The sequence below is a fragment of the Lampetra fluviatilis genome, chromosome 82, assembly GCF_964198595.1.
Source record: "Lampetra fluviatilis chromosome 82, kcLamFluv1.1, whole genome shotgun sequence".
Lineage (NCBI taxonomy): Eukaryota > Metazoa > Chordata > Hyperoartia > Petromyzontiformes > Petromyzontidae > Lampetra > Lampetra fluviatilis.
Window position 1 is genome coordinate 7,501 of NC_136356.1, and position 15,000 is coordinate 22,500.

At 52.1% G+C, this 15,000-nt stretch overlaps 1 protein-coding gene across 1 annotated transcript in view; it reads left to right on the forward strand.

Annotated features, from left to right (window-relative positions):
* The first annotated feature begins 282 nt into the window (after positions 1 to 282).
* The window catches only part of LOC144953757 (histone-lysine N-methyltransferase 2A-like), a 63,050-nt gene continuing 48,332 nt past the window's right edge, over positions 283 to 15,000 (forward strand). The window contains exons 1-9 of the mRNA XM_078884350.1: positions 283 to 344; positions 1,801 to 1,948; positions 3,405 to 3,463; positions 4,348 to 4,421; positions 6,117 to 6,207; positions 6,817 to 6,935; positions 7,512 to 7,730; positions 9,814 to 9,933; positions 13,721 to 13,906. Of these exons, the coding sequence (XP_078740476.1) occupies positions 6,138 to 6,207; positions 6,817 to 6,935; positions 7,512 to 7,730; positions 9,814 to 9,933; positions 13,721 to 13,906 (714 nt within the window). The 5' untranslated portion in view covers positions 283 to 344; positions 1,801 to 1,948; positions 3,405 to 3,463; positions 4,348 to 4,421; positions 6,117 to 6,137. The remainder of the gene's footprint in view (positions 345 to 1,800; positions 1,949 to 3,404; positions 3,464 to 4,347; positions 4,422 to 6,116; positions 6,208 to 6,816; positions 6,936 to 7,511; positions 7,731 to 9,813; positions 9,934 to 13,720; positions 13,907 to 15,000) is intronic.

Here is a 15,000-nt window from a genome sequence, read left to right on the forward strand (position 1 = left end):
CACACACACACACAGTGTACACACACACACACAGTGTACACACACACACAGTGTACACACACACACACACAGTACACACACACAGTGTACACACACACACAGTACACACACACACACACAGTGCACACACACACGGACTACGTCCCTCCTGGAGCGCACCCAGCCTCACGCTCGCACCACAAGCACAAGGGTAGCACACACACACACAGTGCACACACACACACAGTGTACACACACACACAGTGTACACACACAGTGTACACACACACACACAGTGCACACACACACGGACTACGTCCCTCCTGGAGCGCACCCAGCCTCACGCTCGCACCACAAGCACAAGGGTAGCACACACACACACAGTGCACACACACAGTGTACACACACACACAGTGTACACACACACACAGTGCACACACACACAGTGTACACACACACACACACAGTGCACACACACAGTGTACACACACACACAGTGTACACACACACACAGTGTACACACACACACAGTGTACACACACACACAGTGTACACACTCACAGTGTACACACACACACAGTGTACACACTCACACAGTGTACACACACACACAGTGTACACACACACAGTGTACACACACACAGTGTACACACACACACACAGTGTACACACACACACAGTGTACACACACACACAGTGTACACACACACACAGTGCACACACACAGTGTACACACACAGTGTACACACACACACAGTGTACACACACACACACAGTGTACACACACACACACAGTGTACACACACACACACACAGTGTACACACACACACACACAGTGTACACACACACACAGTGTACACACACACACAGTGTACACACACAGTGTACACACACAGTGTACACACACACACAGTGTACACACACACACACACAGTGTACACACACACACACACAGTGTACACACACACACAGTGTACACACACACACAGTGTACACACACACACAGTGTACACACACACACAGTGTACACACACACACAGTGTACACACACAGTGTACACACACAGTGTACACACACACACAGTGTACACACACACACACACAGTGTACACACACACACAGTGTACACACACACACACAGTGTACACACACACACACAGTGTACACACACACACAGTGTACACACACACACACACAGTGTACACACACACACACCCAGTGTACACACACACACACAGTGTACACACACACACAGTGTACACACACACACACCCAGTGTACACACACACACACAGTGTACACACACACACACACAGTGTACACACACACAGTGTACGCACACACAGTGTACGCACACACAGTGTGCACACACACACAGTGTACACACTCACACACACACACTCACACACACACAGTGTACACACAATGTACACACACACACTCACTCACACAAACACACACTCACACACTCACACACACACAGTGCACACACACACAGTGTACACACACACAGTGTACACACACACTCACACAAACACACACTCACACACTCACACACACACAGTGCACACACACACAGTGCACACACACACAGTGTACACACACACTCACACTCACACACAGTGTACACACACACACAGTGTACACACACACACTCACTCACACAAACACACGCACACACACTCACACACACACACAGTGCACACACACACAGTGTACACACACTCACACACACACACTTGTTCACATTCACAGTAGCCGGCGAACGTCGCCTGAACGTCGCCCGAACGTCGCGTTGCCTCCCCCCCCGTCCCCCGTCAGGCCCGTCGGCCCCCGCCCTGAAGCGGTCGCGAGCCGGCCGCTGCGGGGAGTGCGGCCCGTGCCTCGTGGCCGACGACTGCGGCCGCTGCCCCCACTGCCTCGACAAGCCCAAGTTCGGGGGCAACAACGTGCGCAAGCAGTGCTGCATGTGAGACTAGCACACACACGCACACAGACACACACACACAGACACACACACACACACAGACACACACAGACACACACACACACACACACGCGCACTCACCCACCCACTCACCCACCCACCCACCCACTCACCCACCCACCCACTCACCCACCCACTCACCCACCCACCCACTCACCCACTCACCCACTCACCCACCCACTCACCCACTCACCCACCCACTCACCCACTCACCCACCCACCCACTCACCCACCCACCCACTCACCCACTCACCCACCCACTCACCCACTCACCCACTCACCCACCCACCCACCCACTCACCCACCCACTCACTCACCCACTCACCCACCCACCCACCCACTCACCCACCCACCCACTCACTCACCCACCCACCCACCCACTCACCCACCCACCCACTCACCCACCCACTCACTCACCCACTCACCCACCCACTCACCCACCCAGTCACCCACTCACCCACCCACTCACTCACCCACTCACCCACTCACTCACCCACTCACCCACTCACCCACCCAGTCACCCACCCTCTCACTCACCCAGTCACCCACTCACCCACCCACTCACCCATCCAGTCACCCACTCACCCACCCACTCACTCACCCACTCACCCACCCACTCACTCACCCACTCACCCACCCACTCACTCACCCACTCACCCACTCACCCACCCACTCACCCACTCACCCACCCACTCACTCACCCACTCACCCACCCACCCACTCACTCACCCACTCACCCACTCACTCACTCACCCACCCACTCACTCACTCACCCACCCAGCCACCCACTCACCCACTCACCCACCCACTCACTCACCCACTCACTCACTCACTCACCCACCCACTCACCCACTCACCCACCCACTCACTCACCCACTCACCCACCCACTCACTCACCCACTCACCCACCCACTCACTCACCCACCCACTCACTCTCTCACTCACTCACTCACCCACTCACTCACCCACTCACTCACCCACCCACCCACCCACCCACCCACCCACTCACTCACCCACTCACCCACTCACTCACCCACCCACCCACCCACTCACTCACCCACTCACCCACCCACTCACCCACCCAGCCACCCACTCACCCACCCACTCACCCACCCAGCCACTCACCCACCCACCCACCCACTCACTCTCTGTGTGCCACAGGGCCGGTATCCTTCATAGGCGCTGCTACTAAGAGCACTTGCCACTTACAGCCTGTCTATATATACTGTGTGTGTGTGTATCTGTGTGTGCGTGTATCTGTTGTTGTGTGTCTGGGTGTGTGTGTCTGTGTGTGTGTGTCTGTGCGTGTGTGTCTGTGTGTGTGTGTGTCTGTCGGTGTGTTTCTGTGTGTGTGTGTGTCTGTGTGTGTGTGTGTGTGTGTCTGTGTGTCTGTGTGTGTCTTTGTGTCTGTGTGTGTGTCTCTGCTTGCCTTCCACAGACACAGAAAATGTGTGAATCGACAAAAAACAAAGGGGTTCGGAAAGAAAACGACAGAGTGTGAGACACACACACACACACAGACACACACACAGACACACACACACACAGACACACACAGACACACACACAGACACACACACACAGACACACACACACAGACACACACAGACACACACACACAGACACACACACACAGACACACACACACAGACACACACACACAGACACACACACACAGACACACACACACACAGACACACACACACAGACACACACACAGACACACACACACAGACACATCCTGACACACACAGACACACACACAGACATATACATACACACAGACAGATATACACACACACACGGGTATATACACACAGACACACACACGTCTCTGTGTGTCTGTGTCTCACTGTGTCACTCTGTGTCTCTGTGTGTCTGTGTCTCACTGTGTCTCTCTCCCACTCTGTGTCTCACTGTGTGTCTGTGTCTCTGTGTGTCTCTCTGTGTGTCTGTGTCTCTGTGTCTCTCTGTGTGTCTCTGTGTCTCTCTGTGTGTCTCTCTGTGTGTGTCTGTGTGACTCACTGTGTCTCTCTGTGTGTCTCTGTCTCTCTCCCACTGTGTCTCTGTGTGTCTGTGTCTCACTGTGTCTCTCTGTGTGTCTGTGTGTCTCTGTGTGTCTGTGTGTCTCTGTGTGCCTATGTGTCTGTGTGTCTCTCTGTGCGTCTCTCTGTGTGTCTGTCTGTGCGTCTCTGTGTGTGTCTGTCTGTGTCTCTGTGTGTCTCTGTGTGTCTCTGTGTGTCTGTCTGTGTGTGTCTGTGTGTCTCACTGTGTGTCTGTGTGTGTGTCTGTGTGTGTCTGTGTGACTGTGTGTGTGTCTGTGTGTGTGTCTGTGTCTCTCTGTGTGTCTCTCTGTGTCTCACTGTGTGTGTGTGTCTCAGTGCTGAAGGGTAAACTCCTGGACTCTGTTCCGTTGTCATCGCAGAGGCTTCCCTTGCAAGGGGCACGCGTCAAGGTGAGTGTAGTGTGTGTGTGTCTGTGACTGTGTGTGTGTGTCTGTCTGGCCTGCCTACGATCCATCCTGGGTTTAACCAGGCTGGATTGTGTGAGGAGCTCACAAGTCCTTGAAAGATCTGGGCAAAGTCCCATCAGTGAGCTCCTCCGGCAGGCAAGGCTGCGTTGGCTGGGTCATGTAGCCCGCATGCCCAGCCACCGCATGCCTAAACAGCTTTTGTTCGGCCGGATCGAGGGGGCTAAACGGGCGCGGCACGGGCTAGAGAAGAGATGGAGTGATGTGGTACAGGAGGACGTGGAGCTGAGTGGACTTGCCGATGACTGGTACCAGCGGTGTCAAGATCGGCCTCAGTGGAGGAGGCTCGTGAAGGACGCTACTGGGCAGTTGGAGGCAGTCGCCCTCCAACAACAACGGAGGGCGGAGGAGCGACGCTCACAACAACGAGCGGAGCGCCGGGTGGCTAAAGCACAGCAAGTTGGCACAGTAGGGGGCACAGGTGGTGCATCAGCCAGTCATCTCGGTCATCTCGGTCAGTCGACCCGTGGCACCTGCTGGGTCTGCCCCGTGACCTCCTGCCAGCGGGCGTTCGACACTTCACGTGGCCTCAAGGTGCACATGGCCTGGCACAAGCGTCGTGGTGACGTCACCGCCACTTAGTGGCGAATGGCGGTTGTTGTTGTTGTGTCTGTCTGTGACTGTGTGTGTGTGTGTCTGTGTGTGTGTCTGTCTGTGACTGTGTGTGTGTGTGTGTGACTGTGTGTGTGTGTCTGTGTGTGTGTCTGTGTGTCTGTGTGTGTGTCTGTGTGTGTGTGTGTCTGTGTGTGTGTGTGTCTGTGTGTGTGTGTCTGTGTGTGTGTGTCTGTGTGTGTGTGTCTTGTGTGTGTGTGTCTTGTGTGTGTGTGTCTGTGTGTCTGTGTGTGTGTGTGTCTGTGTGTCTGTGTGACTGTGTGTGTGTGTCTGTGTGTGTGTGTGTGTGTGTGTCTGTCTGTGTGTGTGTCTGTCTGTGTGTGTATGTATCTGTGTGTGTATGTATCTGTGTGTGTGTATGTATCTGTGTGTCACTGTGTGACTGTGTCACTGTGTGTGTGTGTATCTGTGTGTGACTGTGTGTGTGTGTGTGTCTGTGTGTGTGTGTGTGTATCTGTATGTATCTGTGTGTCACTGTGTGTGTGTGTCACTGTGTGTGTGTGTGTGTATCTGTGTGTCACTGTGTGTGTGTGTCACTGTGTGTGTGTGTGTGTGTGTATCTGTGTGTGACTGTGTGTGTGTGTGTGTGTCTGTGTGTGTGTGTATGTATCTGTGTGTCACTGTGTGACTGTGTCACTGTGTGTGTGTGTCACTGTGTGTGTGTGTATCTGTGTGTGACTGTGTGTGTGTGTGTGTCTGTGTGTGTGTGTATGTATCTGTGTGTCACTGTGTGACTGTGTCACTGTGTGTGTGTGTCACTGTGTGTGTGTGTATCTGTGTGTGACTGTGTGTGTGTGTCTGTGTGTGTGTGTATGTATCTGTGTGTCACTGTGTGACTGTGTCACTGTGTGTGTGTGTATCTGTGTGTGACTGTGTGTGTGTGTGTGTGTGTCTGTGTGTGTGTGTGTATCTGTATGTATCTGTGTGTCACTGTGTGTGTGTGTCACTGTGTGTGTGTGTATCTGTGTGTGACTGTGTGTGTGTGTGTCACTGTGTGACTGACTGTAGGTTCCAGGCCAGCCTCGTCCGATGGCGTCTGGGCCTGGCCACGTGGAGCGCACTCCTCTCTGTCGCCTGGAGAACTGTCGCAGGAGAGGAGGTGAGCGTGGTGGTGGTGGTGGTGTAGTGGTGGTGGTGTAGGGGTGGTGGTGGTGGTGTAGTGGTGGTGTAGTGGTGGTGTAGGGGTGGTGGTGGTGGTGTAGTGGTGGTGAGGGTGGTGGTGTAGTGGTGGTGTGGTGGTGTAGTGGTGGTGAGGGTGGTGGTGGTGAGGGTGGTGGTGTAGTGGTGGTGTAGTGGTGGTGTAGTGGTGGTGAGGGTGGTGGTGTAGTGGTGGTGTAGTGGTGGTGAGGGTGGTGGTGTTGTGGTGGTGGTGTAGGGGTGGTGGTGTAGGGGTGGTGGTGGTGAGGGTGGTGGTGGTGAGGGTGGTGGTGGTGAGGGTGGTGGTGGTGTAGTGGTGAGGGTGGTGTAGTGGTGAGGGTGGTGTAGTGGTGGTGGTGGTGTGGTGGTGGTGGTGCTGTGCGTGGTAGTGGTGTAGTGGTGTTAGTGGTGTAGTGGTGTTAGTGGTGTAGTGGTGGTGTTGGTGGTGATGTAGTGGTGGTGGTGTGGTAGTGGTGGTGGTGGTGTAGTGGTGAGGGTGGTGTAGTGGTGTTGTTGATGGTGGTGCTATTGGTGTTGCTGTTGCTGTTGGTGACTGCCACTGTCTCCCCAGGTGGCTTCGCTCTGCCCAACTCAGACCCCAACAACAGCAGCAACAACAACAACAACAAGTTGCAGCGTCTCCTTAACAACAACAACAGCAGCAGCAGCAGCAGGCGCAAGGCCAAGGAGGTGAGCACTGGGGCCCCCCTACAGACAGCTGCCCCTGTGTGTGTGTCTGTGTGTGTGTGAGTGTCAGTGTGTGTGTGACTGTGTGTGACTGTGTGTGTCTGTGTGTGTGTGTGTGTCTGTGTGTGTGTGAGTGTCAGTGTGTGTGTGACTGTGTGTGACTGTGTGTGTCTGTGTGTGTGTGTGTGTGTCTGTGTGTGTGTGAGTGTCAGTGTGTGTGTGACTGTGTGTGACTGTGTGTGTCTGTGTGTGTGTGTGTGTGTGTCTGTGTGAGTGTCAGTGTGTGTGTGACTGTGTGTCTGTGTGTGTGTGTGTGACTGTGTGACTGTCTGTGTGTGTGTGTCTGTGTGTGTGTGTCTGTGTGTGACTGTGTGTGTGACTGTGTGTGACTGTGTGTGTGTGACTGTGTGTGTGTGACTGTGTGTGTGTGTGTGTGTGACTGTGTGTGTGTGTGTGACTGTGTGTGTGTGACTGTGTGTGTGTGACTGTGTGTGTGTGTGTGACTGTGTGTGTGTGTGTGTGACTGTGTCTGTGTGTGTGTGACTGTGTCTGTGTGTGTGTGACTGTGTGTGTGTACAGGCTGGAGTGTCAGGCGACGCTCCGTTCCGCTCCGCCACAGAGAGGGGTGAGGGCCCATCGGACGGAGCGTCACAACAACATCAACAACATCAACAACATCACCACCACCACCAACAACATCATCAACAACATCACCACCAACAACATCAACAGCAGCAGCCAGCAGCAGCACACAGAGCCGGTGACAGTGCTCACACACGCCTCCGTGTGGACTTCAAGGTACTGACACACACAGACACACACACACACAGACACACACACACAGTCACACACACACACACAGTCACACACACACACAGTCACACAGTCACACACACACAGTCACACACACACAGTCACACACACACAGACACACACACACAGTCACACACACACACAGTCACACACACACACAGTCACACACACAGTCACACACACACACTCACACACACACACAGTCACACACACACACAGACACACACACACAGTCACACACACACAGTCACACACACACAGTCACACACACACACACAGTCACACACACACAGTCACACACACACACACAGTCACACACACACACAGTCACACTCACAGTCACACACACACACTCACACACACACACAGACACACACACACACAGTCACACACACACAGTCACACACACACACACAGTCACACACACACAGTCACACACACACACACAGTCACACACACACACAGTCACACTCACAGTCACACACACACACAGTCACACTCACAGTCACACACACACACTCACACACACACACAGACACACACACACACAGTCACACACACACACAGAGTCACACACAGTCACACACACACACAGTCACACACACAGGAACACACAGTCACACACACACAGTCACACACACACAGTCACACACACACAGTCACACACACAGTCACACACACACACAGAGACACACACACAGACACACACACAGTCACACACACACACACACACAGACACACACACACAGTCACACACACACAGTCACACACACACACACAGTCACACACACAGACACACACACACACACAGTCACACACACACACACAGTCACACACACAGACACACACACACACAGTCACACACACACACAGAGACACACACACAGACACACACACAGTCACACACACACACAGACACACACACACAGTCACACACACACAGTCTCACACACACACACACACAGTCACACACACAGACACACACACACACAGTCACACACACACACAGTCACACACACACACACAGTCACACACACACAGTCACACACACAGTCACACACACACACAGTCACACACACACAGACACACACGCACAGTCACACACACACAGACACAGACACACACACACACAGTCACACACACACACAGTCACACACACACACACACACAGTCACACACACACAGTCACACACACACACACAGTCACACACACACACACAGTCACACACACACACACAGTCACACACACACAGACACACACACACAGTCACACACACACAGACACACACACACAGTCACACAGTCACACACACACACAGTCACACACACAGACACACACACACACAGTCACACACACACAGACACACACACACAGACACACACACACAGACACACACAGACACACACACAGACACACACACACACACACAGACACACACACACAGTCACACACAGACACAGACACACACACACACACAGTCACACACACACAGTCACACACACACAGAGACAGACACACACACACACACACAGACACACACACACAGACGCACACACACACAGACACACACACAGACACACACACAGACACACACACAGACACACACACAGACACACACACAGACACACACACACACAGATATACACACACAGACACACACACAGACACACGTGTCTCTCCTCACCCCCCGTGTCTCTCTCTGTGTCTCTCTGTGTGTCTCTCTCCATGTCTCTCCCCGTGTCTCTCTCCGTGTCTCTCCCCGTGTCTCTGCGTGTCTCTCCCCGTGTCTCCCTCCTCACCCCCCGTGTCTCTCTGTCTATCTCTCTCTGTGTCTCTCTCGGTGTCTCTCTCTCTGTCTGTCTCTCTCTGTCTCTCTGTGTGTCTCTCCCCGTGTCTCTCTCCGTGTCTCTCTGTGCCTCTCCCCGTGTCTCTCCCCGTGTCTCTCCCCGTGTCTCTCCCCGTGTCTCTCCCCGTGTCTCTCTCTCCGTGTCTCTCTCCGTGTCTCTCCGTGTCTCTCTGTGTCTCTCTCTGTCTCTCCGTGTCTCTCTCCGTGTCTCCCTCCCCCAGGAGCAGCGCTCCCTCGACGCTGTGTGGGACAGCGGTGGGGTGAGTCTCCTCACCACGGATGACGCGGCCCTCTCCCTGGGCCCCGAGTGTTTGCTGTGCGCCAGCATCGGCCTGCAGCCAGTGAGTCTCTACACGTCACTACGTGTCTCTACGTGTGTGTGTGTGTGTGTCACTGTGTGTGTGTGTGTGTCACTGTGTGTGTGTGTGTCACTGTGTGTGTGTCTCTACGTGTGTGTGTGTGTCACTGTGTGTGTGTGTGTGTCACTGTGTGTGTGTGTGTCACTGTGTGTGTGTCTCTACGTGTGTGTGTGTGTCACTGTGTGTGTGTGTGTCACTGTGTGTGTCACTGTGTGTGTGTGTCACTGTGTGTGTGTGTCACTGTGTGTGTCACTACGTGTGTGTGTGTGTCACTGTGTGTGTGTGTGTCACTGTGTGTGTCACTGTGTGTGTGTGTGTGTCACTGTGTGTGTGTGTGTCACTGTGTGTGTCACTACGTGTGCGTGTGTCACTGTGTGTGTCACTACGTGTGTGTGTGTCACTGTGTGTGTCACTGTGTGTGTGTGTGTGTCACTACGTGTGCGTGTGTCACTGTGTGTGTCACTACGTGTGTGTGTGTCACTGTGTGTGTCACTACGTGTGTGTGTGTGTCACTGTGTGTGTCACTACGTGTGTGTGTGTGTCACTGTGTGTGTGTGTGTCACTGTGTGTGTCACTGTGTGTGTGTGTGTGTCACTGTGTGTGTGTGTCACTGTGTGTGTCACTACGTGTGCGTGTGTCACTGTGTGTGTCACTGTGTGTGTGTGTCACTGTGTGTGTCACTACGTGTGTGTGTGTGTCACTGTGTGTGTGTGTGTCACTGTGTGTGTCACTGTGTGTGTGTGTGTGTCACTGTGTGTGTGTGTGTCACTGTGTGTCACTACGTGTGCGTGTGTCACTGTGTGTGTCACTACGTGTGTGTGTGTCACTGTGTGTGTCACTGTGTGTGTGTGTGTCACTACGCGTGCGTGTGTCACTGTGTGTGTCACTACGTGTGTGTGTCACTGTGTGTGTCACTACGTGTGTGTGTGTGTCACTGTGTGTGTGTGTGTCACTGTGTGTGTCACTGTGTGTGTGTGTCACTGTGTGTGTGTGTGTCACTGTGTGTGTCACTACGTGTGCGTGTGTCACTGTGTGTCACTACGTGTGTGTGTGTCACTGTGTGTGTCACTACGTGTGTGTGTGTGTCACTGTGTGTGTGTGTGTCACTGTGTGTGTCACTACGTGTGTGTGTGTGTCACTGTGTGTGTGTGTGTCACTGTGTGTGTCACTGTGTGTGTGTGTGTGTCACTACGTGTGCGTGTGTCACTGTGTGTGTCACTACGTGTGCGTGTGTCACTGTGTGTGTCACTACGTGTGTGTGTGTGTCACTGTGTGTGTCACTACGTGTGTGTGTGTCACTGTGTGTGTGTGTGTCACTGTGTGTGTGTGTGTGTGTGTCACTACGTGTCTCTACGTGTGTGTGTCACTGTGTGTGTGTGTCACTGTGTGTGTGTGTCACTGTGTGTGTGTGTGTCACTACGTGTGTGTGTGTGTCACTGTGTGTGTGTGTGTGTGTCACTGTGTGTGTGTGTCACTGTGTGTGTGTGTGTGTCACTACGTGTGTGTGTGTGTGTCACTGTGTGTGTGTGTGTGTCACTGTGTGTGTGTATGTGTGTCACTACGCGTGTGTGTGTCACTGTGTCACTGTGTCACTACGTGTGTGTGTGTCACTACGTGTGTGTGTGTCACTGTGTGTGTGTGTGTCACTACGTGTGTGTGTGTCACTGTGTGTGTGTGTGTGTCACTGTGTGTGTGTGTCACTACGTGTGTGTGTGTGTGTGTGTGTCACTGTGTGTGTCACTACGTGTGTGTGTGTGTCACTACGTGTGTGTGTGTGTGTGTCACTGTGTGTGTGTGTGTCACTACGTGTGTGTGTGTGTGTGTCACTGTGTGTGTGTGTGTGTGTCACTGTGTGTGTGTGTGTGTGTCACTACGTGTGTGTGTGTGTGTGTCACTACGTGTGTGTGTGTGTGTGTCACTACGTGTGTGTGTGTCACTACATGTGTGTGTGTGTGTCACTGTGTGTGTGTCACTGTGTGTGTGTGTGTCACTACGTGTGTGTGTGTGTGTGTCACTGTGTGCGTGTGTGTGTCACTACGTGTGTGTGTGTGTGTCACTGTGTGTGTGTGTGTGTGTCACTGTGTGTGTGTGTGTCACTACGTGTGTGCGTGTGTGTGTCACTACGTGTGTGTGTGTGTGTCACTGTGTGTGTGTGTGTGTGTCACTACGTGTGTGTGTGTGTGTGTCACTGTGTGCGTGTGTGTGTCACTACATGTGTGTGTGTCACTGTGTGTGTGTGTGTCACTACGTGTGTGCGTGTGTGTGTCACTACGTGTGTGTGTGTGTGTGTGTCACTACGTGTGTGTGTGTGTGTGTCACTACGTGTGTGTGTGTGTCACTGTGTGTGTGTGTGTGTGTCACTACGTGTGTGTGTGTGTGTGTGTGTGTCACTACGTGTGTGTGTGTGTGTGTCACTACGTGTGTGTGTGTGTCACTACGTGTGTGTGTGTGTGTCACTACGTGTGTGTGTGTGTGTGTGTCACTACGTGTGTGTGTGTGTGTCACTGTGTGTGTGTGTGTGTGTCACTACGTGTGTGTGTGTGTGTGTCACTACGTGTGTGTGTCACTACATGTGTGTGTGTGTCACTACGTGTGTGTGTCTCTCCGTGTGTGTGTGTGTTTCACTACGTGTGTGTGTGTGTGTGTCACTACATGTGTGTGTGTGTCACTACGTGTGTGTGTGTGTGTCACTGTGTGTGTGTGTGTGTGTCACTACGTGTGTGTGTGTGTGTGTGTCACTACGTGTGTGTGTCACTACATGTGTGTGTGTGTCACTACGTGTGTGTGTGTGTGTCTCTCCGTGTGTGTGTGTGTTTCACTACGTGTGTGTGTGTGTGTCACTACGTGTGTGTGTGTGTGTCGCTACGTGTGTGTGTGTGTGTGTCTCTACGTGTGTGTGTGTGTTTCACTACGTGTGTGTGTCACTGTGTGTGTGTGTGTCACTACGTGTGTGTGTGTGTTTCACTACGTGTGTGTGTCACTGTGTGTGTGTGTGTCACTACGTGTGTGTGTGTGTTTCACTACGTGTGTGTGTCACTGTGTGTGTGTGTGTGTGTCACTACGTGTGTGTGTGTGTGTGTGTCACTACGTGTGTGTGTCACTACATGTGTGTGTGTGTCACTACGTGTGTGTATGTGTGTCTCTCCGTGTGTGTGTGTGTTTCACTACGTGTGTGTGTGTGTGTCACTACGTGTGTGTGTGTGTGTGTCTCTACGTGTGTGTGTGTGTTTCACTACGTGTGTGTGTCACTGTGTGTGTGTGTGTCACTACGTGTGTGTGTGTGTTTCACTACGTGTGTGTGTCACTGTGTGTGTGTGTGTCACTACGTGTGTCTCACTGTGTGTGTCTCACTGTGTCTCTTACTGTGTGTCTCTGTGTGTCTCACTGTGTGTATCTCTGTGTGTCTCACTGTGTGTATCTCTGTGTCTCTCACTGCGTGTGTCTCTCTGTGTGTGTCTCACTGTGTGTATCTCTGTGTCTCTCTCTGTCTCTCTCTGTCTCTCTCTGTGTCGTCCTAGTTGCTCTACTGCCAGGTTTGCTGCGAGGCGTTCCACCCCTTCTGCCTGTGTCTCACTGTGTGTGTCTCACTGTGTGTGTCTCTCACTGTGTGTGTCACTACGTGTCACTGTGTGTGTCTTTGTGTGTCTCACTGCGTGTGTCTCTGTATGTGTCTCACTGTGTGTATCTCTGTGTGTGTGTCTCACTGTGTGTGTGTCTCTGTGTGTCTCACTGTGCGTCTCTCTGTGTGTGTCTCTCCGCGTCGTCCTAGTTGCTGTACTGCCAGGTTTGCTGCGAGGCGTTCCACCCCTTCTGCCTGCACGAGTCTCAGCGCCCGCCAGCCGGCGCCCTACAGCAGCAGCAGCAGCAGCAGCATCAGCAGCAGCAGCATCAGCAGGAGCACAGCTGGTGCTGTCAGCTGTGCCGGTACTGCCAAGCCTGCGGGCTGCCTGGACAGGTTAGTTCCACACGCGTGTGTAGTAGTGGGGGTGTTACGGGAGGGCGAACAAACACACCAGGGGTGCATCTTCTTGGTTCTTTAGGTAAAGTCGTCACGTAGAAGGGAAATAATACAAATACAATTTTAAAATAATAAAAATAAAACGTAATAAAATGCAATTTTCAAATAATAAAAATAAAACGTAATAAAATGCAATTTTAAAATACTAAAAATAAAACATCATAAAACACAATTTTAAAATTATAAAAATAAAACGTTATAAAATGCAATTTTAAAATACTAAAAATAAAACGTAATAAAATACAATTTAAAAATAATAAAAATAAAACACAATTTTAAAATAATAAAAATAAAACATAATAAAGTACAATTTTCAAATAATAAAAATAAAACATAATAAAACACAATTCTCACGACGTTTCGGCCACAACGCAAGCAGCCGTCCTCAGGTGAAGACCAGGTCTGTCGGAAAGACAGCGTCTGAATGAAACAGCACCACGCTTGGAGCGTATTTTTAAGCTGCTGGGTTAGAGGGGGGAAATGCAGGTATGGGATTAGTACTACTGATGCCCGTGCATTGTGCAGGATTAGCATCATCAAAGGGAGGGGATATGGGAAATGCAGGTATGGGATTAGTACTACTGATGTCCGTGCATTGTGCAGGATTAGCAGCATCAAAGGGAGGGGATATGGGAAATGCAGGTATGGGATTAGTACTACTGATGCCCGTGCATTGTGCAGGATTAGCATCATCAAAGGGAGGGGATATGGGAAATGCAGGTATGGGATTAGTACTACTGATGCCCGTGCATTGTGCAGGATTAGCATCATCAAAGGGAGGGGATATGGGAAATGCAGGTATGGGATTAGTACTACTGATGTCCGTGCATTGTGCAGGATTAGCAGCATCAAAGGGAGGGGATATGGGAAATGCAGGTATGGGATTAGTACTACTGATGCCCGTGCATTGTGCAGGATTAGCATCATCAAAGGGAGGGGATATGGGAAATGCAGGTATGGGATTAGTACTACTGATGCCCGTGCATTGTGCAGGATTAGCAGCATCAAAGGGAGGGGATATGGGAAATGCA